Genomic DNA, 26,726 nt, shown 5'->3' on the forward strand with positions numbered 1-26,726 from the left:
ACCTTTCAGTCCGCAGACCGATGCTCTATCCACTGAGCCAAACCGGTTTCGGCTCCTCAAACTTTTTAAACAGGGGGCCAGTTCACTGTCCCTCAGACGGTTGGAGGGCCGGACTATAGTTTAAAAAAACTATGAACAAATTCCTATGCACACTACACAGATCTTATTTTGAAGTAAAAAAACAAAACGGCAAAAACACCCGCATGTGGCCCGCGGGCCGCAGTTTGAGGACGCCTGGCTCAGGGGATGCTGAGACCGCTCCCCGCCACCTGCCGAGTGTCCGCGACAGCAGCGCTGAGGCCCCGCAGCTCCCTGCACCGGAGCAACCCTGTCCCCACCGCACCGGGCGGTTCGGAGAATGACAAGTGTGCGGTGGCTGGGCGAGGGGCGACGGCCCGACCCATGGGTGATGGCCGGACCGATGGGTGATGGCCGGACCGATGGGTGATGGCCGGACCGATGGGTGATGGCCGGACCGATGGGTGATGGCTGGACCGATGGGTGATGGCTGGACCGATGGGTGATGGCTGGACCAATGGACGAGGGCTGGGTGGATGGCGGAGGCCGGGCCGATGGGTGATGGCCGGACCGATGGGTGATGGCCGGACCGATGGGTGATGGCCGGACCGATGGGTGATGGCTGGACCGATGGGTGATGGCTGGACCAATGGACGAGGGCTGGGTGGATGGCGGAGGCCGGGCCGATGGGTGAGGGCTGGACCGATGGGTGATGGCCGGACCGATGGGTGATGGCTGGACCGATGGACGAGGGCTGGGCGGATGGCTGGGCCGATGGGTGATGGCTGGACCAATGGACGAGGGCTGGGTGGATGGTGGAGGCCGGGCCGATGGGTGATGGCTGGACCGATGGACGAGGGCCGGGCCGATGGGTGAGGCCGTACCTATCGGCTAGTGCCGGACCGATGGACAAAGGAGTGACTGGTGGGAGGGAGAGACCAACGTGCGAGGGCTTGACCCTGAGCGGGGCCGGACCCACGGGCGAGAGCGGGGCCCGCGGGCGAGGGAGGGACCAATCCGGGATGCTGCGCTGGGCGGAGCCGGTGGCTTCAATGCGCCGAACGGAGAGAGACTGGAGTAACGAGGCCTTTAAAAAAGCGCCCCCCGTCCTCCGCCGGGGTCCGGGGTCCCAGGCTGGGGGAGGCCCGGGGTCTCGGTGAAACCCGCCCGCCCGGTGCCGTGAGTGCGAGTCCGTCCGCGGACCCGAACCCAGGCCTCACGGCGCCGACGCCCCGCCCCGCGCGCCGATTGGCCAGGCGGCGCTGGTCGGGCGCCGCTCGGGGAAGACCCGGGAAAGCGGAGTTTGCCCGCGGAACGGGGCCCCGCGGCACGACTGCGCATGCCTGTGCCGTGACCCCAGCCTGAGGTGACGGCCGCTGCCGAGGCGGGGGCGCGGGGCACAGCAGCGGAGGGACCTGCAGCGCTCGGTCCCGGGAGAGGGCGGGTCCGGCACACACACGCCGGCCGGTGCCTGGTAAGGACGGGCCCCAGCGGGTCGGGGCGGGTCCCGGGTCCCAGGGCGTGGATGTCCCCCCCCCATCGCGGGGGGTCTTTCTGAGTTCCCAAGGACTGCCGATCCTGGGGGTCCCCCTGGCTCTGCATCCCAGCGCTCAGGCCACCTCCGTGCCCTTCACCAGCGATTCACCTCCTTTTCCTCACTCCTTCCCCCAACCCCACCGACCCCGGGACTGAGCCCAGATAGACACCCTACATCTGGGAGCCCCACATTAGCCTGCTTTCCTCGACCCCACCCAGTACTGCTCCCTCCCTGCACCCATCCTCATCCCGTCCCCCCCGCGTGGCGCTAGAAGTCCCCGCAGGGGTGGCAGGGTCCGAAAGTGTGAGGTCCTGGGACGGGGGACACACTCAGAGGCTCGGTCAGGAAGCGATGGACACGATGGGAGAGGACAGGAGCAGGGGCCATGGGGGCGCAGCAGAGATAGGGCTGATGTCAAATTACAATGGGGAAGGAGGAATAACAGTAACTAATACTCCGAGCCCTGGCGATTAGGGGAAAGGAAGGGCTATGACATGAAGTTCCCACTTTGGGGAAGCTCTTCCCTGCAAATACAGAGTAGCAGTTCTTGGACCATGTTGGGGTCATTGCTGCTTTGAAAACCTCCCTGTAAGGATATGTACCAGCACAGCTAAGTTGGCCCATCATCCCACCAGTGATCCAGTCACAGCCCTCCATGAAGCGCATAGGACAGTGATTGTGGGAGGTGGGGGCAGCTGTCAGTTTCACTGGGAACTTTTTTAAAAAACAACCACTTCACCCTTTCCCTATCTATTTTTTTTTTAAAAAATTTCTTTATTGATTTCTGAGAGGAAGGAAGAGGGAGAGAGATAGAAACATCAATGATGAGAGAGAATCATTGATTGGCTGCTTCCTGCACACCCCCTACTGGGGATGGAGCCCACAACCCAGGCATGTGCCCTTAGCCAGAATCGAACCTGGGACCCTTCAGTCCGCAGGCCTACGCTCTATCCACTGGGCAAAACTGGCTAGGGCAGTGGTCGGCAAACTGCGGCTCGCGAGCCGCATGCAGCTCTCTGGCCCCTTGACTGTGGCTCTTCCACAAAATACCATGGCCTGGGCGAGTCTATTTTGAAGAAATGGCGTTAGAAGAAGTTTAAGTTTTAAAAATTTGGCTCTCAAAAGAAATGTCAATCGTACTGTTGATATTTGGCTCTGTTGACTAATGAGTTTGCCGACCACTGGGCTAGGGCATCCCCCATCTATTTTTAAGAAGCCCTGCTAAATTCACCACTGTTCCCATTACACAGGTGTAACCAGCCCAGAGAGGTGTTGGTGGACATTGATGGTATTTCTCTTTCATATACATGCAGGTAATTCAGCTGATCCATCATCAGCCACCAGGCAGGGCTCCCAGCTTTCAGAATCTCACCCATAAGGGATTGGACCTCCCATTAGTTTCCTATTGCTTTCAGTAACAAATTAGCACCGATTTAGTGGCTGAAAACAACATAGCTTTGTAACAATCTTACAGTTCTGGAGTTCAGAAGTCTGATACACGTCTCAGTGGTTTCAAATCAAGGTGTGTGCGCAGGGCTGTATTACTTCCTGAGGACTCTAGAAGAGACCATCTATTTCTTTGTCTTTTCCAGTTTCTAGAGGCCTCCAGCATTCCTTGGCTCACGGCCCCCTCCCTCCATCTTTATAGCCAGCAATGTCGAATTTCTCTGACCCTGTTTCTATCAGCACATCTTTCTCTGACTCTCTTCTGCTTCCCTCTTTGGCTTTTTAGGGTCCTTGTGATTAGCCCCACCTGGATTATCCAAGCTAATCTACTTTAGTAACCTTAATTCCATCTGAAAACTTAATTCTTCTTTGCCATGTAAGGTAACACATTCATAGGTTCCAGGGGTTGGGACCTGGACATTGCTGGGGGCCATTATACTGCCTCCCAAAGACCTGATGATATCTCAGAGGCTCCTGCCAGTTTTTAACACTGTGTGAATTGGGCCTTACACCGGGTCATCTTTACACTTCTGGGGTTCCGTTGTGCAGACCAACGTCATGACAGCTGGTTGGGATAAGGGGGTGTCTGGAGGCCACAGCAATCTAAAACCACCAGGTTACACAATTAGGGGAAGGGTGTAAACCGAGCCAAGTAAGGTAACTATTAAGCTTTTTGATCTTTTTCATTCATTTCTACTTCACTTTTTAAAATTCTGTTTATTTCTTGAACCTGTACTGAGTAAAAATTTAATTTTCAAAACATACACATTTGGCTTAAAGTAGCTGCCTCTCAACCCTACCCTTTTTACACCTAGAAAATAAATTTCTAGAAGGGTGGGGATGAATCCAGAAAAGAGGCTGATGTGCATCCTAGAGGTGGTAAGTAGTATCTCATTGTGGTTTTGTTCTGCATTTCCCTTATGACTAATGATGTGGAACATTTCATGTGTTACTAACCATTTGTATATCTTCTTTGCAGAAAGGCCAATTCAGAGCCTTTGCCCATTATTAAATTGGGTTGCCTTTTTATTTCAGAGTTAGAGTTCTTTATAAATTCCACATACAAGACCCTTATCAAATATGTAATTTGCAAAATTTTTCTCTCATTCTATGGGTTATCTTTTAACTTTCTTTAAAAAAAATAATTTATTGATTTTCCTCCCCGCCCCCCCCCCCCCCCCCCCCCCCGCCACCCCTGGTGTTGATCAGTGGTTAGAAGGTTGACCTGCAGACCGAAGGGTCATGGGTTCAATTCCCAGTCAAGGGCGCATACCTGGATTGCAGATTTGATCCATCCCCAGCCCTGGTTGGGGCACATGTGGGAGGCAACCAGTTAATGTGTCTCTTTCACATTGCTCGCTCTCTCTCTTTCTCTTCCTCCCTCCTTCTCTGTCCCTCCCCCTTCCCCCCCTTCCATTCTCTAAAAATCAATGGAAAAAATATCCTCAGGTGAGGATTAACCAAAAAAATTTTTTAAATAAAAATAAAATAGTTTATTGATTTTTAAAAAAATATATTTTATTGATTTTTTACAGAGAGGAAGGGAGAAGGATAGAGAGTTAGAAACATTGATGAGAGAGAAACATCAATCAGCTGCCTCCTGCACACTCCCTACTGGGGATGTGCTTGCAACCAAGGTACATGCCCTTGACCAGAATCAAATCCGGGACCCTTCAGTCCGCAGGCTGACGCTCTATCCACTGAGCCAAACCGGTCAGGGCTCTTTTAACTTTCTTTGACTCACAAAAAGTTTTAAATTTTCTTCAATTTATCTGTTTCTTATTTGGTTGCCTGTACTTTTAGGTGTCATATTGAAAAAAGCTGCCAATCCAAGTTCATGAAGACTTACTGCTATCTTTTTTAAAAAGAGTTTTATAACTAGCTTTTATGATCTGTTTAGAGTTAATTTTTGTATATGCTGCGAGGAGGGGTTCATCGTCATTCCTTTGTATTGGACATCTAATTGTCCCAACATTCAACATTTGTGAAAAGTCTATTCTTTCCCCCGTATCAAGGGTCGGATTTAACCTTCACCTCCTAAAGGGGAAGTGTTTTTGAAATTCTTCAGAAGGATTTGTCCTTTCTCCCCCATTTATATCAGTGTGGGCTTATGGGTATGCATTCTATTCTTTGGGTTATATCCTGAGGACTTACATTGAAGTCCTGGATGCAGTTTCCTCTGTAACTGCGTTTTTCACTTTAAGCCAAAACTGCTCAGGGCAGACCATCCAGGCCTGGGTTCACATTTTGGCTCCTGGTAGCTCTGCTGTCCAGAGCCACTTACTTAAGTCCTGGAGTCTCAGTCTTCCCAGGGCAGAGTGGGGATGATGGTGACATTTAGAAGGAAGATTGTTCTGGAGTAATGGGCTGATGTCATAGGATTTTTGTTCCTGGCTCAGATCTCAGCTTGAGGACCAATAACATGGCTCTGGGGAGGTCACTTTAATGTTGGACACGGACAGGAGTGCTGGAGGGGCAGGGTGTGTGTTCTCTTCTTCTCTCTCTAGTTTAATTTTATTCATTTTAAATTCTAGTTGTTTATATTAATCTTCATTTTCTTATATGACATTATGGTGCATAGGAATGGATACCTTTTTTTCTAAGTAGTAGATTAAAAGGAAAATTACCATCTCAATAGGTGTATCTTATTTTTTAAATGTTAAATATTTTTCTTTTCTTTTTTTAAAAATATTTTATTGATTTTTACAGAGAGGAAGGGAGAGGGATAGAGAGTTAGAAACATCGATGAGATGAGAGAGAAACAGCGATCAGCTGCCTCCCGCATACCCCCTACTGGGGATGTGCCCGCAACCAAGGTACATGCCCCCGACCAGAATCGAATCTGGGACCCCTGAGTCCGCAGGCGGACGCTCCATCCACTGAGCCAAACCAGCGAGGGCTTAAATATTTTTCCATTGTAAAATTAGTTCATGCACATTACAATTTGGGGGAAATTATAAAAAAATAGAAAATGAGCAAAAATGAAATCCCTCATTCTCACCACTGCTAACATTTTGATAAATACGTCTTAGTTAGCTTTAGTGTAGCCATATAATAAAAGCCTAATATGCTAAGTGTCTGGTCGTCTGGTGACCAGTCAACTGTTCAACCAATCAAAGCGGAATGTGCTAATGATATGCTAAGGCCACTCAACCTCTCGCTATGACGTGCACTGACCACCATTGGGCAGGTGCTCCGACCGGTAGGTTAGCTTGCTGCTGTGATCCAGCCAATTGGGACTCAGCGAGATGGGCTGGACATGTCCTGGAGCCCTCCTGCGGTCCCTCCCCAGCTGGCCAACCTCTCGCGTCCCTCCCCAGCTGGCCAGCCCCAATTGGGACTGGGCGAGACAGGGCCAGACATGCCCTGTAGCCCTCCCGCGGTCCTTCCGCAGCCTGATCGTGCACTGGTGGGGTCCCTCCGCCTGGCCTGTGCCCTCTCGCAATCTGGGACCCCCTCAGGGGATGTCGGAGAGCCGGTTTCAGCCTGATCCTGAAGGCCATTCACCTCGGGAGGACGCCAGACACAGGGCTCACAGCTGGTGAGCGCTGCTGCAGCAGGGCAAGCCTCTCCTGATCGGGACTGATTTGGCGTGAGCCTGCAGCAGGCACAGTGGGACCGGGATGAGGTGCGGGTTTCGGCCCAGTCCCCGCAGGCCACCCAGAGGGGCCCCACCCCGTTCACAAATTTGTGCACCGGGCCTCTAGTTTTAATATAATTCTTTGAAAACAGACCAGAAAGCACCTGCTTTCTAAGATATGAATGGGTCAAATAAAATTAGTACATGATAAATATGACTGGAATGGAGAATAAATAAAAGGAAAGACAAGTGGAATGAGAGAAAGACACAAGACAGGGATCAAAGTTCTTGGTCTTTTTTTTTTTTTTTTTTTTGGAAAAATGCACAGTTGTTTAGCCTAGAAAAGATCATCTTTGCTAAATGTGTTCACTGGCCTTTCTAACAATGCTTTTTTGTAAACCGAATATAAACACTTTAAAACCTTCTTATATCCTTTTTTACCCCGGGTGTCCTTTTTTGTCCATCTTGGAAAAATGGTTCATTTTAAGGAGCAACATCGTTATCTTGTGGCCTTTTAGAATACTGTTGCTTAAAGTTTAAATCGAATTTTCTACAATTACAGGGTAAATTAAATTGTGTTCTGGCACTTTATAGGGGTCTTTCCATCTGGTCTCTAGGCGGGTGGTTTCTACCCTAATAAATGGAAAGAAAACAGAAATACGATTATTTGAAGGCTCTGCTTGTAGCTGTGAAAAAAATGTACATAGAAAACAGTGCAGAAATGAAAGCAGATTGTGATAGGGAGTGGGATTATGCAGATTTACTATTATTGTTTAATGAATTCAATATTACTTTTTCAATTAAATACTTCAAAATTTAAAAATAACTTCACTATAATCTATCTCATTGCTTTCCTTTGGTGAGAAAACTAAATCCGGGTAAATTAAGAGTGGTGTCAGCCGAGTAGAGGAGCTGTTTATTGTGCAGGAATATATTTTCAAATTGGTAGATCTTGGATGAAGGTGGTTTCTACAAGCATTTTTCATATTTTTAAAATTTGGATTGATGATGACCTAAAGGGGGAGAAAAAATCCATATAAGCCTATCTGGCTCCCCTGGATGGCAGGCAGAGCTTTTGGAACTGTGGTGGCATTTGTGCGAAGATCCAGCTGGCGTGAGGGCTCCTTACTGAGCAAATCGCCCCTAGTGTCATGCGCAGGCCCTGCGTGCTCCTGCCTTCCGGGAGCGTGCTCTCGGTTTGAATGTGCATGGAAGTCTGGGATCAGGACATAGAGCTACCACACGCTATGATTTATTAGGCACTTACCATGTTCTGTGCTGCTGCGGACTGAACTGTGCCTGCCCCCACACCCATGTGTCAAAGTTCTAACCCTCAGGACCTCAGAATGTGACTGTGTTAGAGATAGGGCCTTCCAAGAGGTAATTAAGGTTAAATCGTGTCATATTGGGTTGGCTTTGATCCAATCTGAGCAGAGTCTCTATATGAACATATTAGGATATGGACACACACAGGGAAGACCACGTGAGGACACCGGAGAAAGGAGACAGCGAGAACCGAGGGTGCAAGTAGGCATGTGTGGGCTTTGCCGCAGCCTGGTCCTGGGCAGGGCAGGCAAGATGTCTCCCCAGGCTGCAGCATTATTTCTGGGCTAATGCTGTAACTGGGAAGACCCGCCATCCGCTCACCACCTACTTGCCCCCAAAACAAAAAAAAAGGCCACCCCATGCTTATGCCCCCGGACCATGGTCTTCAGACCAGCCCGGTCCCCGTAATCTGTCCTTTCTGCTTCTCCAGGCTAGAAGCCAGGGAGCCCTCAGTGACCACGGATCCTCCGGACAGCTTCACAGCCTGACCCGCCCCGCTGCGGCAGCGCCAGCACCAGCTCAAGCACAAGGTCGCTGCCTTCATGGGGCCCTGGCACCTCCTGAGCGCTGGGTGCCCCCGGCCTCCCGCCTGGGGTGGGCACAGGATCTAGTCGCGAGTCCAGAGGGACACGCCTCTCAGGGCCAGGAACTCCGTGGTCTGCAGAGCGTCAGGGTGAAAGGGCGCTGGGAACTCTGGGAAGGTCAGTGACCTGAGCTCATGTCCCCAGTGCTTGTCACTGATGCTTGGTGCTCAGGAACACCAGTGACTGTCGTCCTGGACAAGGTGTGCCGGGCACCGTGGGGGGTGGGCTCCAGACCTTCCTCAGCTAGCCTCCCAGCTCTGCCGCTCCCTGGCTGTGCTGGTCGCCCTGGCAGGCTCAGTGTCCTCACCTGCAACCTGGGTCAGTGAGAATGGCGGGCTTTCATCACATGGGGCTGGAAGGTTAAATGGAAAAACCCATGAAACACATCGCTTCATGCTCAGCACCCAGGCACCTGGATTTGTAGTAACTCAGTTATCAGTATCTTAATCCCCAACAGCCTCCCCCACAGGTCGGGGCTTAATTGTAAAAGCACACTTACACGTGGGGAGGGGAGGTTTGGATGGAGGAGGTGACATGCTCACTGCTGCAAAGAGAGGAACTGGCCCAGCAGAAGCACCGGCCCAGGCGTCTCCAGCTCCATTCGTGTCCTTGCCCGTCTTGGTGCCCCATCTGCCCAAACTGCGCCCCAGATCCATTCTCCTTGAGCCCAGGCTTCACTGATGGGGGTTTGCTTTCTCCCTTAGGACAGAGCCCCAGGACTGCCAGGTTCCTTGCCAGGAATAAGGAGGAGAAATCCGTTTCCTGGAGCTTGAGTGCGGCCTGGGGGACAGGCGGTTGGTCCCAAAATGCCCCTGCCTGAGCCCAGCGAGCAGGAGGGCGAGATCGTGAAGGCTGGCCAGGAGCCGTCCCCACAGTCGCCTGAGCCGGGCACAGATGTCGTCCCTACAGCTCCCAGGAAGCCCAGGAAGTTCTCCAAGCTGGTCCTGCTGACAGCGTCCAAAGACAGTGACAAAGTGGCTGCAGCCAAGCGCAAAGGAGTGCACTGCATCATGTCTCTGGGGGTGCCCGGCCCCACCACCCTGGCCAAGGCCCTCCTCAAGATCCACCCCGAGGCCCAGCGTGCCATCGAGGCAGCCCCCCAGGAGCCTGAGCAGAAACGCAGGAAGCTGGACACAGGTGAGGCCCTCGTCCCAGCGAGCAAAACTGAGCAAGACCTCCCTGGGCTGCAAGTCCCCTGACACCTGCACAGCCGAGGGCACAGGCAGGCTAGGCTGGCTCTGGAAAGAGTTTGCCTGTGCTGTGAGCGTGTCTGATGTAGTCTCTCTCTCCACGCTACATCTGAGTAAATCTCTGCGTGTCTGTAGCCTCCATGCATGTGTGTCTAGGGTTCTGTGTCTACATATGTATTTGCCTGGGAAGATAGGTCTGTGTGTGTGTCTTTGTGTGTCCATGGCCTATTTTCTGTCTGCTCTTTTATTTTAATCCTCACCCTTTCCACTGATTTTTAGAGAATTGAAGGGAGGGAGGAGGGGGAGAGAGAGAGAGAAAAACAAGAGAGAGACACAGTGATTGGTTGCCTCCTGCACACACCCTGACCCGGACTAGGGATCAAGCCTGCAACCGAGGTATGTGCACTTGATGGGGGATCGAACCCACGGCCCTTCAGTCCAAGAGCCGATGCTCTAACCACTGAGAAACTGGCTAGGGCTGTCTTTTGTCTGCTCTTATGTATTTCTGTATTTATGTGTCGGGGGCGGGGGGCGGGGGCTGTGTGTGCATATGTCTGTGCCAAAGTCTATTTGGAGCCCCAGGCTTGGTGCCGGTGACAGTGGAACATGGGAACCTGAGGGATGCCTGGGGGAGGGGGTGCCTAGTAGGTGGGAAGGAGATGAGCTGAGGTTTCTTCCCAACCAGAAACAGGGTCTGCTGTGCCCTAAGAAGCTAGAGAAAAAAGCCACAGCAGCTGGCCCTATTTGCTGCCTGTGCACGGGCGGCCTCCTTGGAGTCAGTGAGGGCACTCGGCTTGGTAGCCAGTCCCGGGAAAGGGAAACCAAAGCGTCCTGGTTTCCGTCAGGTAGCTGGGCAGTGCCAGGGACCCCTCCTCACTGATGGAAACAGTGGTGAGTGCTCTGAAGTCAGGGGTGGGGGCCCTACTACTTCCCCAAGGTTGAGACATTAAGGCTCCTGAGACGGGGACACCCCAGCTACAGGCCTGAGGAACCCCTCACCCTCCACCCCCTGTTGGATAGGAGCTGTAATCAGGGAATTGGGGACCCTATCTCCCCAGAACCTGGAGGCCCCTCTGCAGTGTGCCCAGTATACCCTGTGAGCACTTCTACCAGCCAATTCTGGTTCAGGGCCTCCATGTGTATACCTGCTTCCTCCTGCCAGCCCAGCGGGTGGAGGGTGCTGTCCCATGACCTGTTGGGAAGCAGGATTCAGAGAGGCCAAGTGACTACCCTGAGGCCACCAGCTGATCCCTGCAGAGGGTGAAGGGGGACGTCTGGCTCAGAGACTGTCTTCCCATTCAACTCAGTGGGCTGGTCAGCTCCAGGGTCTTGTCCACCCTCTCTGAGACCTCAGCTTAGGCATCTGCCCAGGCTCTGCGGCCAGATAGGCTCTACCCCATACACGCTATTGTGAGAATTCGAACAAAAGCCACCCTTCCCCAGATGGAGAGATGGAGAGCAGAGCCGGGGCTGTCTCTCTGCCCCACAGGCTCCCTTGCAGGTGCTCCAGCAGGTCCACAACCCCCTCAGCTGCCATCCCACCTTCCTCCCCCTCTTGCTCCATCCCTGGCCAGGCACTGGGGATAGCAGCAGCTTCCTAGTCCTCAGCCCAGATTTGGCCCAGAGTTTCCTGGAAATGACTTTAGCAGCCTCTGTGGCCTTTGGGAGCGTATGTCTGGAGTTGGCAATCTTCTAAGTCGGCCGGTGGTGCCCAGACATCCCCTGGTGGGCTGAGAGCTCAGGGATTCGGGTCTGTGCCACACCCTCACCCCTCCCTTTTCCCCTGAACCCTCCTGACCCACCCCATTCTCTTCCAGAAGGAAAAGAAGACGGAAGGTTGGCAGGGGGGCCTGCTCCCAGTCCCACAGTGGGCGGGGAGGAGTCCTCTGTGGGGCCCAGCCAGGCTCCGTAACCCTGACAACTGCCGGCATGGCGTCCTTGATGGCTCAGTGAACTTGGCTGTGACTTCTTCTGCCTGGGGCCCAGCCCCAACTGATTTTCACTGACAACATTGTGTAATGTTTTTCAGCTCAAGCTCAAGTTACTTTTGTAAGAAGAACAAAAGATTAAAATAAAATAAAATAAAATATATGCTAGATCCTATCATGAACAGGTTGTAAGAATTCCAGGATTCTGGGTTCTTTGAGGCCCAACTCCAACCCCACCAGCCCTCACATGGTCCTTCCCCGGGGCTGCCTGGACTGGGCGATCTTTCACACTCAGGGGGGCTCTCGAGGGCCTCCATCCCCCAGACCCTCACACCCCGGGGCTCCTTCGATCTGGAAATCTAGCCCCTGGCCAAGAGACTAGGTGGGTCTCTGAGGTTCCCTTCCTTCTGCCATGGTCTGAAAGGGGCAGTGGGACCCCCAGCCCTGACCCCCTAGGAAGCTGATCCAGCCACCTCCCTGACTCCCTCCAGGGCGTGTCCCCTTGCTGGAGCCTCAGGAGGCTCACCTCCTCCAGGCAGCCGCACGGGACTGAGAGCCCCTTGCACAGGGGCTCTGCCATCACTGCAGCCCAGGGTTCTGCTGAGCGGGGGCTGCAGTCTGGGGGTGGGGTCCCTGGTAAGTGTGTGGTGCTCCCATCATGTTCCTTCTAGGTGGGTTGGGGGCTGAGAGAGATGACCAGGAGCCTGAACCCCTCCCTAGCCCCTGGGTGCTGCCTCTGCTGGAGGAGGGAGTGGAGGAACTCCAGTCTCCTCCAACCAGAGGTCAGGGTCCCCTGGAGGCCCCCAGCCTCAGTTGCTTCACCGCAAGTGGCCCTCATTATTTGAAAACTGCCACTGGGCACAAGGAAATGGCTTGTTTTTTAGAAAAATATATTTTTATTGATTTCAGAGAGAGATAGGAGCATCAGTGATGAGAGAATCATTGATTGGCTGCCTCCTGCATGCCCCCACACTGGACATTGAGCCTGAAACCCAGGCATGTGCCCTGACTGGGGATCCAACCGTGACCTCCTGGTTCATAGGTCGACGCTCAATCACTGAGCTACGCCGACTGGGCTTACTAGTATTTGTAAAATAGAGTTTAGAGACCTTATGTTTTAAAACACCATTTTCTAAATGTAATCAATAGCTATTGACATCATCTTAGGAGAGCTAGTTGCTCAGCACGTTTTCCTTGCCAGCTCTCCATTTCTCTATTTTATTTTTACAGCATGTTTGTCTGTAACATTTATATGCTGCAACCATAATTTGAGATGTTCTTTTGTCTTAATTCTAGATTTAAATAGGTTCCCCTTACCCACCAATTCCTCCTTTCCTCCGTTCTGAGTCATCCTTTAGGGGGGCAGGTTTTGTCTGATGGTAAGAACGTAGGAGGAGTTGCTCAGGATCTAACATCCGGGAGAAGGAGTGAAGAAGAGGAGGAAAGGCGAGGGGGCAGGCAGGGCGTGACTGCATCCCACTCAGCCTGGTGTCCAGGCAGTCCCAGCCTGGGCGGGTCAGAGAGGAATGACCCGGCCTGCCCTCTCCCCGAACTTCAGTGTGGCATTATTGACCCCTCCTGCTGCTGCCAGGGAGCTGCAGGCTGAGTGGACACTCATGTCCCCAGTGAGGGACCTGGCTGACTTGGGGGCCCCGGGAGGCTGTTTGAGGGCACAGCGAAGGCCCATCTCCCTCCTGAGTGGCCGTCATCTGCCTGGAAGGTGTTCAGTACCATGGGTCAGGAAGCCTCTGCTGAGCCAAGCCGGGGACACACACTAGGGCCAGCAGTGTCAAGATTTTCTTTAGTTTGAAACATTTCAAGTTCGTATACTAGTGTCAAAGCTAAAGGAGCAGTTCAGGGGACCTGGTATAATTCACCTAGGCTCCCCTCATTTCTACCCCCTTTCCTCTCTCCTGCCACTTTCTAACTCCTTCACTTCTTGAAGACCTTAAAGTCTGTCCAGGACAGGGTGCCTGGGATCTAGTGATAAACAAGTCACAGCGCTGGCCTCCCAGGGCTAGACAGGAAACACGGAACTTCCTGACTGGTAAGTCCACGAAAGCTGGGGCAAAGGGCTGCCCACGGTGTCTGACAGGGGCCTGGCTCCAGGGGCTCACGGAGGGCAGCCTGAGAAAGCCCCTAGAGGGAGTTGAAGGGTGAGGATAGTGGGTGGGAGGGTTGAGCCCAGGGCCCAGATGGAGCCAGGCAGGAAGACCAATAGGCAGGAATGGTGAGCAGATGTGGGTGGCTCAGGGCCTGGAGGCCATAGTGAGGGTTTCAGATTCATCACAGGTTGGGAGGTCGGGGACAGATTCATGAAGAGGAGGGACATGGTCAGCATCATTACACAAAACTCCCCCTGGGGCCATGAGGACGGACTGGTAGGGTCCAAAGTGGGGGCTGGAAAGCCATTGAGGAGGACAGGGCATGAGGGGGAGAGTACCAGCCTTCCCAGCTGAGGGATGACAGTGCCACCTACCAGGATGGGAATCCAAGGAGAAGGGTCAGGGGAAAGGGACCCATTCTGGTCACATGGGAGGCAACCGATGGCTGTTTCTTACAGGGGTATTTCTCTCTCCTGTACTCTCTGTCTATATCTCTATCTATCTATCTATCTATCTATCTTTCTATATCTACATCTATATCTCTATCTATATCTCTATATCTATATATCTATATCTATATCTATATGTATTTTAAATCCTCACCCAAGGATATTTTCCATTGACTTTTAGAGAGAGTGAAAGGAGAGGGAAAGACAGAGAGAAACATCAATGTGAGAGAAACACATCCATGGGTTGCCTCCTGCACGGCCCCCAAAGGGCCTTTGATCGTGTTAACGTAAAAACCATTCAACCCTGTAAAGAATTTTGTGAGTTTACTTGAGCCAATCTGTGGACAATTGCCAAGAAGAATCTCAACAGATTGGGATATGCTCCAGAGAATGGGGAGTTCATACTTTGTGTTTTTTGTTTTGTTTTGTTTTAATATATATTTTTATTGATTTTAGAGAGGAAGGGAGAGGGAGAGAGAAAGAAACATCAATGATGAGAGGGAATCATTGATTGGCTGCCTCCTCCACGCCCCCTGCTGGGGATTGAGCCCGAAACCCCAGGCATGTGCCCTTGGCGGGAATTGAACCTGGGAACCTTCTGTCCATAGGCCGAAGCTCTATCCACTGAGCCAAAAAACGGTTAGGGCCATACTATGTTTTTATAAATTACCATCAAAAGGAAAATACGTGAGGGAGTTACATGAAATTCATTGGTGATAGATTAGGGAGGTGGGAGAAAGCAAAGCGGGGGAACCTCTGGGATTGGGTAAAAAGTGAGATGATGGACATACACGCTTCTTTTACTTGGATGGATACAGGGTAGTTAACATAGTTAACAGTTGATGATTAACATGATAATAACAATGAGGGAGTGCCATTTGTTGTGCCCTGAGGGGTCCGGAAAAAGGGAAGTTACAAGTTACCCAGACATTTCACAGGTCTGTTATTATAGATGCAAAAAGACAAAAGGCTCAGCAAAGGATCTTTGTCAGGGAAAATACTGGCCTAGGACATGACGACCCACCATAACCTGCTTGTAGTTAAAGACTTAATTTTCAGACCATCCTTCCTGGTTATTTTAGGCCTTGAGTTTACACACCGCCATGCAGGCCTTCCCTGAACTAGTCAGGTTAGCATACGGCCCCTTTCGTGCACAACCAGAATCGAACCCGGGATCCTTTGGTTTGGTCCGCAGGCACAGGCTCTACTCATCGAGCAAACCCGGCTAGGGCTAAATTTTAGGCATATATATCCATTCTTCCTCGGGTGAGGATTAGAAAAACGGAAATAATAGCGCCCTCCACTTGTGTGCACAACTTATGCGTGTTTTCTCCTTGGGGTTGCATTTCCCTTGGTTGCTTCCCAGAGATGTCATGGGACCCCAGGTTCCCCATCCGCCGCGACTTTGCCGGGCAGCCCGGAGTGGGGGGAGCGGGCGGGAGGCGGGGAGGGCGCGCTGACTCAGCGGAGATCCAGGCGCCTCCCCAATACCCGGGCCGGGAGGACCGCTGTTCCGCAGTCTCAGTCCAAGACGCACACCCGCACCTTGAGGGTCGGGCAGCGGCTCTAAGGTGCCTTCTGCAGGGGGGGGGGGGGGGGGGGGGGGCGATGGCCCGGCAGATGGCCCAATACCGGGAGAATGAGGGCGAAATCCTAACTCCTTGTCATCTTACGACCTAAAGTCTAGCACAAATTGCAGCCACCCCTCCTCCCCGTTTTATTCCCCCCCCCCATAGCAATAAAACTATTAAATTTTTTTAATTTAAAATTTACCTTTCATTTACAGTTTACATTCAATAAGCACGTACTACTTCTAAGACAGACCATTAACCCAGTGTTTGTATCTCCTGCTTCCTGCCCCGCCCCCATAACAGAAGCTCAACGAACGTGTCCAAGGAGCGGAGCTTGGTGGATGGTGGTCTCTGAGGTGCGGGGTGTGGAGAACAGGGAGCGGGCGGACAGCGAGGTGCGTGGCGTGGAGGGGTGCAGGGCGCGAAGGACAGGTGGAGGGCAGCGATCGGAGTTGGGCGGAGCACAGGTGCGAGAGGAAGACCTGGAGGTGCGGGCGGGAGGCAGAGGGTTGGAAAGGGTGCGGGAGAACGCGGGGGAGAAAGGGGCGCCATAGAGCACGCGGAGGGTGCGGAGAATGTGGAAACCAGGAGCGCGCCGGAGACCCAGGGTCGGAGGGCCCCATGGGCCCTGGACCTCCACCTGCCGGCGGCCAGGGGGCGCTCCCAGCAGCTGCTTCCGAGCGACGCGAGCGAGGCGGAGGGAAGGGGTGTCTGAAGAGCGAGGAATTTCTTAGAGAGAAGCAGCGTCTTCAGTCTGCGAACTCCGAGGCCGAGGACGTGGTGCTGGAAGACTGGGGGTCCTGGCGGGCGAAGGGGAGCAGAGGGAGGGAGGGGTCCCAAGGGGCTGGGGAGGGTTGCGGTGAACGAGGGTCCGGGACACCGAGCCGGAGGGGAGGCGAGGCACGTTGGGACGACACGCAGGAGCTTCGAGTCTGGGGCCGCTCCTGCGGCCACTCGCCAGGTGCCCACGCAGCTCCCCACGCCGGGCCAGTCCCGGTCCCCACGGCACGGGGTGGTCGGAGAATGACAAGTGTCCGGTGGCTGTGCGAAGGGAGACCGCTGGACGGATGGACGAGGTCGGGACCAAAGGGCCAAGGCTGGACCGATGGGCGCGAGAGGGACCAATGCGGATTAGGTGCTTTCCTCCCCGGAATGTCAGAGGGGTGGATGTGTTTGTTTGTCTGACGTTTTATTTTGACATAATTCCACGCCTATAGAAAAGTTTCAAGAAGTGTACAAAGGATTCCCATGTATTCTTCACCAGGTTCCCCAAATGTTAGGAATGATGCCAGCCACAGCTGCAATATTTGTATAGATTTAGAAACAAAATGTCCAATAGGAAAATAAATTATATAGGCAATCACATGTAAAATAAGCTTATAGTATATATTTTAGTTGGCTACCTACTAAAGAAAGAGCTTTTCTTCTCCCCCATTACTTATTTACATCGGTATTGACTCATAGATTCTTACTTTATTCAAGGCTATAATCCATTATTATTATTCATTTTGAATCTCAAATTGGCCCAGCTTGGGGCGGGGTCATTTGAAGGTTCAAGGAGGAGCATGAGACACTTCCTTCTGCTCCCCCTTTGTAAGCGCGAAGTCCAGTCCCGGGGGAGGTCCGGGTTCCCAATTAACCCCGCACCCACTAGTCTGAGACCGGCGGGCTCAGGACCCCCAGTCGCAGCCACAAGTCCTACTGGGGCTCCGCCCGGACGCCGCCACCCAATCCTGGGCTTTCCCCGCCTCTTTCGCGAGCCCTGGCCCCGCCCCCCGCGCCGATTGGCTGGGCTGCCAGCTCCGCGCAGCGCACGGAAGACCCGGAGCAGCGGAATTCTTCTGCCCCGATGGGCTCCGCCGCCCGGGCTCCCCGGGAGCTCGCCTAGGCGTTCTCCGAGGCCGGCTCCCCCGCCGCCCCCCGACCGGGTGACGCGCGCTCCCCACCACCCGTGGGACGGCGCGCGGGCGCGGGCTCGCCCCCGAGAGGGCATGTGGGGGCGGGGATCCGGAGCTCGTGTTGCGCCGGCCTGAGGGGCCTGGGCCGCAAGGTGGACGCCGTGACTGCAGCGGCCGAGGCCAAAGGACCTGCCGCGGCTCGGTCCCGGAGCAAGAGGGCCCCGCTGCCTCGCCACCCGGCCGGTGCCCGGTGAGGACGCGTACCAGCGGGTCGGGGAGGGTCCCCGGTCCCATGGCGCGGACGCGCCTCTCCCCGCGGTCCCAAGGGTTGCTGCTGCTGGGAGGAGGGGGGTCCCCCAGGCTTTGGGTACCGGCGCTTAGGCCGCCTCCTTGGCCTTCGCCCGGGATTCGCCTCTTTACTCCTCGCCCTTCCTTCCCCAACACACCCCACCCTGGGACTGAGCCCTGACACCCCACATCAGGGAGCCCCACATTTGCCCGTCTCCCCCGGCGGTGTCCACCCCACCGCACACTGCCTCCATCCTGGCACCCATCTTTGCGGCTCTGGAGGTACCAGTGAGTGACCTTGCACTTTTGCTGTTGTTGCATCCCTCCTTCCACTTTTGGTTATGTAGATTGTCCACTGTGGCTTTCAACTTCTTTTCAACTTACACTGAGAAATATATTTTACATGCAGACCCTGTGCCTGTAGATGTAGACTACTGAAAGATTACTTTAAAGGGAGATATTACCCTAACTTCACATTCCATTCCGTTCTATTCTATTCTGTTCTATTCTTTCCATTCCAGAAAACTATTGCTAACCCATGAAATTGATTCTAGCACCTAATCCGTGTGACCGTGGTTCAAAATGCTTGTCTTAACCATCGGTCTTTCACTTCCGTTAGTCACTCCCTGCCTTTGGAGGACGCTGAGCTCCAATAATTAGAGAATCACGTGTAACCGTATTATTTTGACATTTCTGGTTCTCAAGGCCAAAACCATTTCCAGGACTTGGTTTGGATTTTCCGGCTTGATTCAATCAGGTTTCTCTTGTTCCTCTTCCAAAAGCCCTTAGTCAGACGGGGGGAAGAGATAGTGTGCGAGGTTGGTGCTAGATTGTGGAGCTATTAGAACAGAGACAGATGCTTTTTATTGGAGAGAGGAATGATTAAAGTTGAACTTTAGGAAGATTAACCAGTCAGCCCTGCATTGCGTAGGGAGAATTGGAAGGACCGGGAGCTGGAGGGGAAGACCATTAGGGCAGTGGTGGGGAAGGCATGGAAGGTGGCAGGCTCCGGTGTAGAGAGAATGAGATTTGAGGGCTCCTTAGGCCTGGTGAGGGAGGGGTAAAACTAGCTAAGATTCTGATGGGGGTTGGCTGTAATCTCTCTTTCTATAGGGCATCTCTAAGTTGTTTTGGAGCAGTGGTTCCCAGGGGACATTTACAATGCTGGTTGTTGGGACTTGGGAGGTGCTCTGGCATCTAGCAGGCCGAGGCCTGGATGCTTGTTAAATATCCTTCATTGCCCAGGACAGCTCCCACAACAAAGAATTATCTGGTGCAAAATACCAATGGTGCTGAGCTTGAGAAGCCCTGCCTTAGAATAGCACTTCTTAATCTTGAGCACTACCACCTTCAAGCTCTCCCGAGAATAATGCCCATATACTCCGAGAGTGGTGCATGTAGTCAGAGGAGGGCTCTTGGGCCAGCCGGTGTGCACCTGTAACCTTCATAGCTCATTAGCAGGGGAAGGTGGGAGGGCAGCAATTGGAATCATCCAGGAGCTTTTTAAAATAGTTGATTTTAGAGAGAGGAAAGGAAAGAGAGAGAAGCATCGATTCGTTGTCCCACTTATGTGTTCACTGGTTGATTCTTGTATGTGCCCTGACCTGGGATCGAACCCAAAACCTTGGCCTATCAGGCTGATGCTCTAACCAATTGAGCTACCTTACCAGGGCTCATCCAGGAGCTTCTTCAAACATCATTCTCTCTTCCCTTTCTACTCTTCAGGACCCCTATTGGGGCCTGTACAAAGAATTCCTTGTACTTGTGCGGTGGTTTACAGTTTATAGAAGAATTTGACATACACTATCTCATCTGCCACTTTTCCTGTTTCACAGGAGAAACCAGCTCAGAGAATTGGTGGGATTTGCCCCAGGTCTCCCACCCAGCAAGCCAGCGCCAAGGACCTGGGTGTTGGCACCTGAGGATGGTGGTTGTCGCTCTCTTGTATTAAGGTAATTCTGTTGATCCACCATCAACTGCTGAGCCAGGCTCTGCCTTTCAAGATCTTACTGATTAGGGCTTGGACCCAGGGATGTCTCCTAGGTGTTGGGTTTACACTGAGCCCTTTGTAACCACCAGCAGGACAGCATTATCAAAACAGGCAGTCTGAATACTGCCTTCAAATTGCTCTGTACCTCAGTTTTGGGGGAAGGGAAGAGAGGATAAGAGAGTGATCAACCATAAATTGTGAAGTTATAGCCCTAACTGGTTTGGTTCAGTGGATACAGCGTCGGCCTGCGGACTCAAGGGTCCCAGGTTCGATTCCAGTCAAGGGCATGTACCTTGGTTGTGGGCACATCCCCAGTGGGGAGTGTGCAGGAGGCAGCTGAATCGATGTTTCTCTCTAATCGATGTTTTTGGCTCTCGATCCCTCTCCTTTCCTCTCTGTAAAAAATCAATAAAATATATTTTCAAAAATAAAAATAAATAAATAAATAAATTGTGAAGCTCTTGAACTTTCCATTTACATCTGCCTGACTTAAAAACATTCCAGACACTCAAGAAATCCCTATTGAGTAAAAATTAAATACTACAAAGTAAACATTAGGGCCCAAGTATTTATCTAACACCATGACCATCCAAAGTAAAAAAAATGTGAGTCCACTAGGATAGATATACATATGTATAATAAATAAAGTTTTATATGATAATGCTCATTTTTATTACATGCAGTAGAGATTGGTATAGTCAATGTAATTTTTTAAATTGCTGACTGGAACCCAATGACCAGGGCAATGTGAAAAGCAGAGCCTTAGACCAAAACAAAGGAAATAAAACTCATAATTCCATACAGATATGAAATGAACACATGTGAAAGCTTTTACGCAACTCCTGAATCAAGGAACCAGTAAGATCTTACAACCAATTTGCAAGAGAACCCAAGGAAGATTCTAGAAGACTACAGATCAGGAATATTGAAATGAATGTGCAGATGGAGGCAAAACTGGTTTCTTCCACAGTCGGAAGAATCGTTTACGTGTCCATATTTATTTACGTGGAGAGAGGGGATTTGTTGTCTATAGACTATCAGTTCCTAGTTCTCATTATTCTCTATAATGTGCAGAGTTGTAAAAATAGCTCAAAGGTACTGAAAGGCTAGATTTATATAACCTGGAAGGGTGTGTTCTAGACAATGCATAGTTTTCCACTGAAGAACAAATTTTCCCTACAGTCTCATAATCTCAATGAAAGATATTTTTGATAATGAAACAAGGCTGGTCTCATTAGCTTTGGCTTGATTATTTGCCTAGGTGCAGTAAGTGTGTTAATTTACCATATAGGCTTTCTTGAGCTTGCTTTGCTGGAAATCTTCATAAGGAATCTCCGATTGAACGTTTAAAATCTGGTATTTGCTCTCCTGAGGTATGGAAGCCATTCCCAGGAAGCTCTACCCACCAGAATTTACCTGAACTACTTATAAATTTGCTCAAGTTCCTCTCCTCTTAAAGTTCACACAATACCCCAAAGTATCTGAAACTTGTTACATTGTTAAAGGATCATTTTTAAAAAGATGAAATCATGGCTCTCCCACTGATATAAAGTAAACACATTAATGAGGAAACCTGTAGAGTATGACATATTTTTTTATGTTTTTTATTGATTTTAGAGAGAGAGGAAGGGAGAGGGTTAGAGAGAGAAAAATTGATGAGAGAAACATTGATTGGCTGCTGCCTGCACACCCCCCACTGGGGAATTGAGCCCGCAACCTGGGCATGTGCCCTGACTGGGAATCAAACCACTGATCTCTTGGTTCATGGGCCGACACTCAACCACTGAGCCACACTGGCTGGGCCAGTGTGACAGATTTAAATGAGATAATATATGTAAAACATTTCCTGTGGTGTCCGGCAGAAAGAAAACCTCAGGTCTTTCTTAAGTTGGTCACTTAGCTGTAGACCACTTACTTCTCAAGGGCATCTATTCCATTGTGTCTGAAAGCACAGTCTACAATCTACTAGTACTTGTTCAAAATGCAGATTCTTGTTAAAAATCCAGATTCTTGAACCCCTCTCCAAAATTTTGGGTGTGGAATCTAGGCACCTGCATTTTTATTTTTATTTTTTTATTTTTGAGAGAGGAGCAGGAGAGAGAGAGAAACATCAGGTAGTTGCCTCCTGCACTCTTCCAACCTGGGATTGAATCCACAACCTGGGTATGTGTCTGGACCAGGAATTGAACCTGGGACCTTTTGGTATATGGGAAGATGCTCCAACCAACTGAGCCACACTGACCACCTGCACTTTTATCAAGAGCCCTGAGTAATTCTTATGGAGACAAGAATTACACATACAAATAATTAAAAGTTGTATGTAAACTATACTTAGCTTCATTATGTGGATGTTCTCTTTCTATTCTATTTCATTTTTAAAAAATTAAATCTTTATTGTTGAAAGTATTACATATGCCCCCCTTTTTCCTCCATTGACCCCTTCTAGCCTGCCCCCACCCCAGGCCTTCACCACCTTATTGTCTGTGTCCATGGGTTATGCATGTATGCATACAAGTTCTTTGGTTGATCTCTTCCCACCCACCCACCATCCCCCTTCTTCCCTCTGAGATTCCACAGTCTGTTCTATGCTTCTATGTCTTTGGATCTATTTTGTTCATCAGTTTATTTTGTTCATTAGATACCACACATGAGTGAGATCATGTGATACTTGTCTTTCTCTGACTGGCTTATTTTGCTTAGCATAATACTCTCCAGGTCCCTCCATGCTGTCTCAAAGGGTAAGAGATCCTTTCTTTTTTTTTTTTTTACTACTGCATAGTATTCCATGATGTAAATGTACCACAGCTTTTTTATCCACTCATCTACTGATGGGCAATTGGGCTGTTTCCAGATCTTAGCTATTATAAATTGCACTGCTGTAAACATAGAGGTGCATACATTCTTTCTGATTGGTGTTTCGGGTTTCTTAGGATATATTCCTAGAAGTGGGATCACTGGATCAATTGGCAGGGATTTTTTGAGAAAACTCCATACTGTTTTCCATAATGGCTGCACCAGTCTGCATTCCCACCAGCAGTGTACTAGGGTTCCCTTTTCTCCGCATCCTTGCCAGCACTTGTCATTTGTTGATGGTAGCCATTCTGATTGGTGTGAGGTGATACCTCATTGTCATTTTAATTTGCATATCTCTGATGATCAGTGACTTTGAGCATTTTTCCATATGCCTCTTGGCCATCTATATGTCCACTTTGGAGAAGTGTCTATTTAGGTCTTTTGCCCATTTTTTTGAAATACATCCTATCTAATAAAAGAGTAATATGCAAACTGACCGTCACTCCAACACACAAGATGGCTGCCCCCATGTGGTCAAAGATGGCCACCTCCATGTGGTCAAAGATGGCTGCCCCCATGTGGACACAAGATGGCCACCACAAGATGGCCGGCAGGGGAGGGCAGTTGTGGGAGACCAGGCCTGAAGGGAAGGACAGTTGGGGGGGGGGGGACTCAGGCCTTCAGGGGAGGGCAGTTGGGGGCAATCAGGCCTGCAGAGGAGAACAGTTAGGGGTGACCAGGCCATCAGGGGAGGGCAGTTAGGGGCAATCAGGCCGGGAGGGGAGGGCAGTTGGGGGCACCGGGCCAGCAGGGAAGGGCAGTTAGGCATCGATCAGGCTGGCAGGGGAGTGGTTAGGGGGTGATCAGGCGCAGGCAGAAGCGGTTAGGGGCAATCAGGCAGGCAGGTAGGAGAGTGGTTGGGAGCCAGCAGTCCTGAATTGTGAGAGGGATGTCCCACTGCCCTCGAGGATTCTCAGATTGGAGAGGGTGCAGGCTGGGCTGAGGGACACATACCCCCACCTGTGCATGAATTTCATGCACTGAGCCTCTAGTGTGTGTGTGTGTGTGTGTGTGTGTGTGTGTGTGTGTGTGTGTGTATCTTTTTAATTAAATTCAGAGAGGGAGAGGGAGAGCAATATAGAAACATCAATGATGAGATGCATGCCCCCTACTGGGGATCGAGCCCACCACCCAGGCATGTGATGTGCCCTTGACCAGAATTGAACCTGGGACCCTTCAGTTCACAGGTTGATGCTCTATCCACTGAGCCAAACCAGCTAGAGCTGTCCATTTTTTAATTGGATCGTTTGTTTTCCTTTTGTTAAGTTGTATAAGTTTCTTATATATTTTGGATATTAAACCTTTATCAGATGTATCATTGCCAAATATGTTCTCCTATACAATGGGTTCCCTTTTCGTTTTGTTGTTAAGAAGCTTTTTATTTTGATGTAGTCCCATGTGTTTATTTTCTCCTTAGTTTCCATTGCCCTAGGACCGTGCCCTTGGCAAACTGCGGCTCGTGAGCCACATGCGGCTCTTTGGCCCCTTGAGCGTGGCTCTTCCACAAAATACCACGGCCTGGGAGAGTCTATTTTGAAGAAGTGGCGCTAGAAGAAGTTTAAGTTTAAAAAATTTGGCTCTGAAAAGAAATTTCAATTGTTGTACTGTTGATATTTGGCTCTGTTGACTAATGAGTTTGCCGACCACGGCCCTAGGAGATGTTCTGCAAACATATTGCTACGAGAGATGTCTGAGATTTTGCTGCCTATGGTTTCTTCTAGGATTTTTCTGGTTTCACAATGTACATTTAAGTCTTTTATCCATTTTGAGTTTATTCTTGTGTATGGTGTAAGTTGGTGGTCTAGTTTCTTTTCTTTTATTCTCTTTTTCTTTCTTTCTTTCTTTTTTTTTTTGGCATGTATCTGTTCAATTTTTCCAACACCATTTATTGAAGAGACTGTCTTGACTCCATTGTATGTTCTTGCCTCCTTTATCAAATATTAATTGGGTCAATTTCTGGGGTCTCTGTTCTTTTCCATTGATTTATATGTCTGGTCTTGTGACAGTATCAGTGGCTTTGTAGTGTAACTTGATATCTGGTATTGTGATCCCTCCAACTTTGATCTTCTTTCTCAAGATTGCTGTGGCTATTAGAGGTCTTTTTTGGTTCCATATAAATTTTTGGAGTATTTGTTCTAGATCTGTGAAATATGCTGTTGGTATTTTAATGGGGAGTGCACTGAATCTGTAGATTGCCTTGGGTAGTATGGACATTTTAATGATGTTAATTCTACCAGTCCACAAACACGGTATATTCTTCCATTTGTTTATATCTTCCTCTATCTCTTTTTTCATCGTCCTGTAGTTTTCCAAGTACAAGTCTTTTACCTCCTTGGTTAAGTTTATATCTAAGTATCTTAAATTTTTTTTTATTACATTGGTAAATGGGATTGTTTGTTTAGTTTCTTTTTCTGAGAATTCATGATTGGTATATAAAAATGCCATAGATTTCTGGGTGTTAATTTTTTATCCTGCTACATTGCTGAATTCCTTTACTAAATCTAGTACTTTTTTGGTGGAGTCTTTAGGATTTTCTATGTATAGTATCATGTCATCTGCAAATAATGACAGTTTTACTTCCCCCTTTACATCAATTTGGATGCCTTTTATTTCTTCTTATCTGATTGCTGTGGCTAGGACTTCCAGTACTATATTGAATAAGAGTGGTGAAAGTAGACATCCCTGTCTTGTTCCTGTTCTTAGGGAAAATGGTTTTAGTTTTTGCCCATTGAGTATGATGTTCGCTGTAGGTTTGTCATATATAGCCTTTATCATGTTGAGATATGATCCCTCTATTTCCACTTTGCTGAGAGTTTTTATCAAAAATGGGTACTAGATTTTGTCTAATGCTTTTCTGCGTCTATTCATATGATCATGTGGTTTTTTCTTTCAGTTTGTTTACGTGATGTATCAAATTTATTGATTTGCGAATATTGTACCAGCCTTGCAATTTATCTGGAATAAATCCCACTTGGTAATGGTGTATGATTTTTTAATATATCTCTGGATCCGATTTGCTAATATTTTGCTGAGGATTTTAGCATCTATGTTCATCAGAGATATTGGCCTGTAATTCTCTTTCTTTGTAATGTGTTTTTAAAAAAAATTTAAAAAATATATTTAATTGATTTTTTACAGAGAGGAAAGGAGAGGGATAGAAAGTTAGAAACATCGATGAAAGGGAAACATCGATCAGCTGCCTCCTGCACACCTCCTACTGGGGATGTGCCCACAACCAAGGTACGTGCCCTTGATCAGAATGGAACCTGGGACCTTTCCGTCTGCAGGCTGACGCTCTGTCCACTGAGCCAAACCGGTTTTGGCATGTAATGTGTGGTTTTTTAAAAAATATTTTTATTGATTTCAGAGAGGAAGGGAGAGGGAGAGATAGAAATATCAATGATGAGAAAGAATCATTGATCAGCCGCCTCCTGCCCGCCCCCTACCAGGGATTGAGCCCACAACCTGGGCATGTGCCCTTGACTAGAATTGAACCCAGGACCCTTCAGTCCCCAGGCCAACACTCTATCCTCTGAGCCAAACAGGCTAGGACTTTGTAGTGTCTTTATCCGGAATTATGATAATGCTGGCCTCATAAAAAGAGCTTGGAAATGTTTCTTCCTCTTGGATTTTTTGGAATAGTTTGAGGAGTATAGGTGTTAATTCTTCTTTGAATGCTTGGTAAAACTCCCCTGTGAAGCTATCTGGACCATGGCTTTTGTTTGCTGGGAGGTATTATTATTATTATTATTATAATTATTACTACTACTTCCATTTTATCAGTTGTTATTAGCCTATTCAGGTTAAGTTTATATCTAAGTATCTTAAATTTTCTGATTCTTCCTGATTCAGTTTTGGGAGATTGTATTTTTCTAGGAATTTGTTCATTTCATCCATGTTGTCCAGCTGTTGGCATATAGTTAGTTGTTCATAGTATTTTCTTACAATCCTTTGTATTTCTGT

At 49.7% G+C, this 26,726-nt stretch overlaps 2 protein-coding genes across 9 annotated transcripts in view; both read left to right on the forward strand.

Annotated features, from left to right (window-relative positions):
- Positions 1–1,289: 1,289 nt before the first annotated feature.
- On the forward strand, positions 1,290–12,454 carry FLYWCH2 (FLYWCH family member 2). Of its 5 annotated transcripts, none has more exons than XM_079781966.1 (5): positions 1,290–1,492; positions 8,338–8,437; positions 9,196–9,628; positions 10,527–10,572; positions 11,499–12,454. In XM_079781966.1, the coding sequence occupies exons 3-4, from the start codon at positions 9,298–9,300 to the stop codon at positions 10,559–10,561; spliced, it is 366 nt and encodes a 121-aa protein (XP_079638092.1). In that variant the 5' UTR covers positions 1,290–1,492; positions 8,338–8,437; positions 9,196–9,297; the 3' UTR covers positions 10,562–10,572; positions 11,499–12,454. The 5 variants fall into 5 exon arrangements, with proteins under 5 accessions (XP_079638092.1, XP_079638089.1, XP_079638090.1 ...); XM_079781965.1 differs by lacking the exon at positions 10,527–10,572 and adding an exon at positions 2,806–2,868 and having other exon boundaries at positions 1,295–1,492; positions 11,499–12,447; XM_079781963.1 differs by lacking the exon at positions 10,527–10,572 and having other exon boundaries at positions 1,293–1,492; positions 8,338–8,691; positions 11,499–12,447.
- Positions 12,455–17,555: 5,101 nt separating this feature from the next.
- FLYWCH1 (FLYWCH-type zinc finger 1) overlaps positions 17,556–26,726 on the forward strand; it is a 33,867-nt gene continuing 24,696 nt past the window's right edge. For 3 of the 4 annotated variants that reach the window (XM_079781787.1, XM_079781790.1, XM_079781789.1), the window contains exons 1-2: positions 17,556–17,882; positions 19,756–19,872. The gene's annotated coding sequence lies outside the window, so the exon portion shown is untranslated. Of the gene's footprint in view, positions 17,883–18,079; positions 18,209–19,755; positions 19,873–26,726 lie in introns of those variants that run through there. The other variant, XM_079781788.1, reaches the window with a different exon arrangement.

This window comes from Cnephaeus nilssonii (genome assembly GCF_951640355.1).
Source record: "Cnephaeus nilssonii genome assembly, chromosome: 2".
NCBI lineage: Eukaryota > Metazoa > Chordata > Mammalia > Chiroptera > Vespertilionidae > Cnephaeus > Cnephaeus nilssonii.

Bases quoted from the DNA above. Each gene is read 5' to 3' on its own strand.
- FLYWCH2 (XM_079781963.1), top strand. From the start codon at position 9,298: ATGCCCCTGCCTGAGCCCAGCGAGCAGGAGGGCGAGATCGTGAAGGCT. The intron at 9,629-11,498 runs GTGAGGCCCTCG...ATTCTCTTCCAG, and splicing joins ACGCAGGAAGCTGGACACAG to AAGGAAAAGAAGACGGAAGG.